Source organism: Lycium barbarum, chromosome 2 (assembly GCF_019175385.1).
Source record: "Lycium barbarum isolate Lr01 chromosome 2, ASM1917538v2, whole genome shotgun sequence".
Lineage (NCBI taxonomy): Eukaryota > Viridiplantae > Streptophyta > Magnoliopsida > Solanales > Solanaceae > Lycium > Lycium barbarum.
The window spans coordinates 112,511,193-112,515,817 of NC_083338.1; the positions used below are offsets into that span (position 1 = coordinate 112,511,193).

Sequence of the window (4,625 nt, forward strand, 5' to 3'; positions counted from 1 at the left end):
CATGTAAACAACTATACGTGTTATTTAATTATTCTTTTAATGTTTTTAGATTATTAATGATTTTAATTATAACATAATTCTAACTAAATAAGTAAAACAAAAAAATAAATGTTAAAATTAAAAATAAATTAAAAGTTAAAAGGGAGATAAAAAAAGGTAAAGAGAAAAACATAAGGGATGCCACTTTTGGCTCTCTCTGGATGTAGAGAAATTGTCATTTATTGTTCATCTTTATCATATTAAGGTCTTATGTGGTGCAACTGATAAAACATTTTCAATGATTATTGACCTTTTAAAGGTTTCTTTTCCTCATGCGAAACTACCATCATCATTTTATGAGTCAAAAAAAAAATGATTAAGAGTTTAGGTTTGAGCTATGATAAGATCGATGCATGTCCGAACCATTGCATGTTATATTTGGGATCATCCGAGGATAGAAACAGAGATAAATGCAAGAAGTGCAATACATCTAGGTATATATCAAATGAAAATGATGTTAGTGCAAATGTTGTGATTGATGAACAACAAAAAAAAGAAGCCAAAGGCAGCGAAAGTATTGCGGTACTTCCCACTTATACCTAGGCTGAGAAGGCTATACATGTGCTCTAAAACTACTGAACTCTTTAAGTGGCATGCTACAAAGGCTAACCCAGATGGATTATTACGACATTCGAGAGATGGCAAAGCATGGAAACATTTTGATTCACTCTATCCAGACTTTGCATCAGAGACTCGTAATGTGCGACTTGCTTTAGCTACAGATGGTTTCAATCTGTTTGGAAATCTAAGTTCCAATTTTAGCATTTGGCCTGTGATGTTGTATATTTATAAATATCCTCCATGGTATTTTATGAAGCACACTTCTCTTGTCATGTCGATGATAATCCCTGGCCCTAAAATGCCTGGGAATAGCATTGATGTTTACTTGCAACCTTTAGTCGCCGAGTTAAAATAAATGTGGGGCGGTGTACATGCGTATGATTCCTCAACTAAGGAAATGTTTCAGTTGCGAGCTGCATGATGTGGACCATAAGTGATTTTCTAGGTCTTGACAACTTGTCTGGGTGGAATACACATACCTCGCTTGCTTGTCCATCATGTAATTTTGATACAGAATCTATAAGGCTAAAGTTTGGTAGAAAAAATTGCTTTATAGGACATCATCGGTATTTGCCACATGATCACAAGTATAGGTATAATAAGCAGTCATTTAATGGTTTTGAGGAGCATAGACCTGCGCCTATCCCATCATCAGGTTCAACCATGTTAAGGCAAATTGAGGAGAGTCGCAAGAGGCCTCGTGATGATGCTACAAATGAGGTTGGGCTAGAATAATGGAAGAAAAAGAGTATCTTTTGGGATTTACCTTATTGGAAGAAAAATCTTATTCGTCATTTCCTTGATATGATGCACGTAGAAAAGAATGTTTGTGACAATGTATTGTTCACCGTGCTTGGTGACAAAAAAGATCAAAAGACAATTTGCAAGCTCGTAAAGACTTGCAAGTGATGGGAATCAGAGAAAAGCTTCATCCATATCCTAATTCTTCTAAGTTTCCTCCATCATGCTTTAATATGAAGAAAGAACAGAAAGATAACTTCCTAAAAGTTTTAAAAAAGTGTGATTTTTCCAGATAATTACGCATCAAACATTTCTAGATGTGTTAATCTTAAGAAACGCAAGATCTCTAATTTGAAGAGCCATGATTCCCAAGTTCTGATGGATCATCTTTTGCCAATTGCTTTTAGAAAATCTCTTCCTAAAGAAGTTACTGCAGTGTTGATTGAGTTATCTAACTACTTTAGAGAGTTATCAAGCAAGGTTTTAGATGTGAGGTATATATAGAAGCTCCAACAACGAATTTGGATGAATCATTCCAATATGGAAGTGATATTTTCTTCGTCCCTTTTCACTATTATGGTTCATTTGGTAATTCATCTTGGAGAGGAAGCAATTCTTGTTGGTCCTGTACAAGGTCATTGGATGTACCTTGTTGAAAGGTATATTCTTTGTTGTGTAAGTTGATATATTTTTAATTTTTTTCTAATCTTACGATTCCTTTTAATATATTGTTAGGGAACTCGGCCATTTGAAACCTTATGTTCATAACAATTCCGCACCAGAAGGTTGTATCGCTGAAGGGTACATTATGGAGGAATGTCTCACTTTTTGTTCTAGATATTTAGAGGATGGTGATATTGAAACAAGGTTTAATCGACCAAGGCGTAATGATGATGACAATGATATCAATTCTAGTAGTGAATCTACTATCTTGTCAAACTTGTTTCCTTCATCAGGCAGCCTGTTGGTGCTATTAAAACCTACCCTTACCTCCGTTGGAAATCATACAAGCTTATCGATATGTGCTAACTAATTGTGAATTAGTTGATGCATTTCGAGAGTAAGTTACATGGTCTTTTATATTGTTTGTTTTCTTAGCCTAATGTATTTTTATATCTTACTTTGTGAATTACAACTACATTTAGGAAGTTTAGAATTGAGGTCACTTGGATGCATCGTAGCAAAAAAAACTACGCAAAAGTTGTGGAAGAACATGTGCACAAACATTTTCACGAGTGGCTTAAAGGATATGTACGATTGCAAATATTTCATTCTCTTTTAAACTGAAAAGCTCGTAAAATATATATAACTTTCCTAATACATTAAAAAATACTAGGTTGCAAGAAAGGATGGTGCGGATATTACACCTGAAATTGAATGGCTTGCAAATGGGCCAAATAATGTTGTGAGGAGATTCAAGGAGTTTAACGTTCATGGATTTAAGTTTCGTACTGTGAGGAAGGAGCAAGGATTGAGAACACAAAATAGTGGTGTTGTTATGTCTGCTGTTACCAAGAGATTTTCAAGTGGTAGAGAATCTATTGAACAATCAAGTGATGATATGTACTATGGTAAATTGGTTGACATCATAGAGTTAAATTATTATGGTAAGTTAAAGGTTGTGTTATTCAAATGTATTTGGGTAGACACTACACTTAACAAGCGAATCAAGATAGATCAATTTGGGATAACAAGTGTAAATTTTTCTCGTTTGATACACACCGGTGCAAAAGAAACAGATGAACTATTTATACTTGCAACTGATGCTAGAATGGTGTACTATGTTGATGATCCAATTGATGAAGGTTGGTGTTTTGTTTGTCATATGAAGCCTAGAGACATATATGATATGGGAGATGTGGATTCTGTGGATTTAGAGGAGCCACCAATGGAGGACATACCTTTTCGTGAGCAACATTTGGAAAATATCGAACACTTACAATTAGTGCGGGATGATCGCTATGAACAAGAACAAGATGAACCAACTCATGACGATTATGAAAGTGGTAGTGATGAGATGGTGATGATGGAAAGTTAGACTAGTTTAATACCCCTGTTATGGAATTGAAAACTTACGACTAAGATGCATTTAATACCTCTGTAAGTTTCAAATACTTGTGCTTTTTAAAATTTTTGTTTTAGTAGTTCATTTACTGTGTTCTTAATCCTCGCTTTTTGCAGTAGTTTATTTCCTGTGTTCTTAATCCTTGCTCTTTGCAAAAGAACAGGAAACTTGTGTTCATATGAATCTGTTTACTGTACAATACTTGAGAACTTGTGTTTTCAGGAATCTGTTTATAGTAGCTACATCTTTTGCCAATTGCTAAAAGTAGCCAATTATTTATAGTAGCTACATCTTTTGACTTACTTTAATTTGTTACAGCTAGGGAGGGAGAAGATCAGTGAACGGAATTTCTTCAAGATCTTGTACCTGGTTGCAACAAGGTTAGTTTTTTTTTTCTTTCAATAATCTGCCTCGTAAAACATCCATCACAACAAGAAGCATCTGTTCTTTATGTGTCCCGTGTGAGAGTCGGTGATTTTGCAGGTTACTGGGATAGCAGTAATGTTGGATGAAATCATTAATTATGTACAATCTCTTCAAAGACAGGTTGAGGTATGGTATTTACTACTAATAACTTATTCCTTTTTTCTTTTTCTCCAAATTTATTTATTTTCCCTTTACCTCCCTCAAAATCCATTTTTGTGTTTTTCAGATGATGATATTTGATGAATGATTCCCCCCCTTTTTGGGATTATTATATCATGTTTGATCCTAAAAAGTAATTCACAAGCATCTACTATCCACAAAATGCTGCATTGATTCTTATTCCTGAATCACTAGTAGCTGATTGGTTTCATTGTTGTTGCTAATTTCTTGCAAACTTATGTGCATGTAAAAAGTTAACTTAAAACAGAAGAGAACCCTCTTATCATGGCCTCTTAACAGTATGTGTTTAGAGAATGACTGGACTTCTTGTTCTCCCAGTTCCTCTCAATGAATCTTGCGAAAATTAATCCCCGACTGGATTTTAATATTGATGCGCTCCTTGCAAAGGATGTAAGAACCAGTGCACTTTTCTTGGAATTAAATGAAGCAGAACATGGTGCATAATTTTAGTTGTGATAAGTTTGATTAGAGTCATTTGTGGCATGTTTTATGTGTAAAGGTTCTCCTTTTCTAGCTTATATAATGTAATTTGGGAAGTAAATTTTTTGTATGAGTGTTTTATCTTGTTGATGTTGAGGGCTCTTTTTTTTTTTTTTTTCCTTCGTGAATCTAA

The 4,625-nt window shown here is 34.4% G+C and overlaps 1 protein-coding gene across 3 annotated transcripts; it reads left to right on the top strand.

The window, feature by feature from the left end:
- Nucleotides 1-1,975: 1,975 nt before the first annotated feature.
- Nucleotides 1,976-4,021, top strand: LOC132621358 (uncharacterized). Of its 3 annotated transcripts, XM_060335601.1 has the most exons (5): nucleotides 1,976-2,401; nucleotides 2,487-2,592; nucleotides 2,678-3,441; nucleotides 3,725-3,786; nucleotides 3,890-3,959. In XM_060335601.1, the coding sequence occupies exons 2-3, from the start codon at nucleotides 2,512-2,514 to the stop codon at nucleotides 3,377-3,379; spliced, it is 783 nt and encodes a 260-aa protein (XP_060191584.1). In that variant the 5' UTR covers nucleotides 1,976-2,401; nucleotides 2,487-2,511; the 3' UTR covers nucleotides 3,380-3,441; nucleotides 3,725-3,786; nucleotides 3,890-3,959. The 3 variants fall into 3 exon arrangements, with proteins under 3 accessions (XP_060191584.1, XP_060191575.1, XP_060191592.1); XM_060335592.1 differs by having other exon boundaries at nucleotides 3,725-4,021; XM_060335609.1 differs by having other exon boundaries at nucleotides 1,976-2,592; nucleotides 3,725-4,021.
- Nucleotides 4,022-4,625: the final 604 nt, after the last annotated feature.

Coding starts and splice junctions, on each gene's coding strand:
- LOC132621358 (XM_060335609.1), top strand. CDS start 2,512: ATGCATCGTAGCAAAAAAAACTACGCAAAAGTTGTGGAAGAACATGTG. Junction 2,593..2,677: donor ACGAGTGGCTTAAAGGATAT/GTACGATTGCAA, acceptor AAAAAATACTAG/GTTGCAAGAAAGGATGGTGC.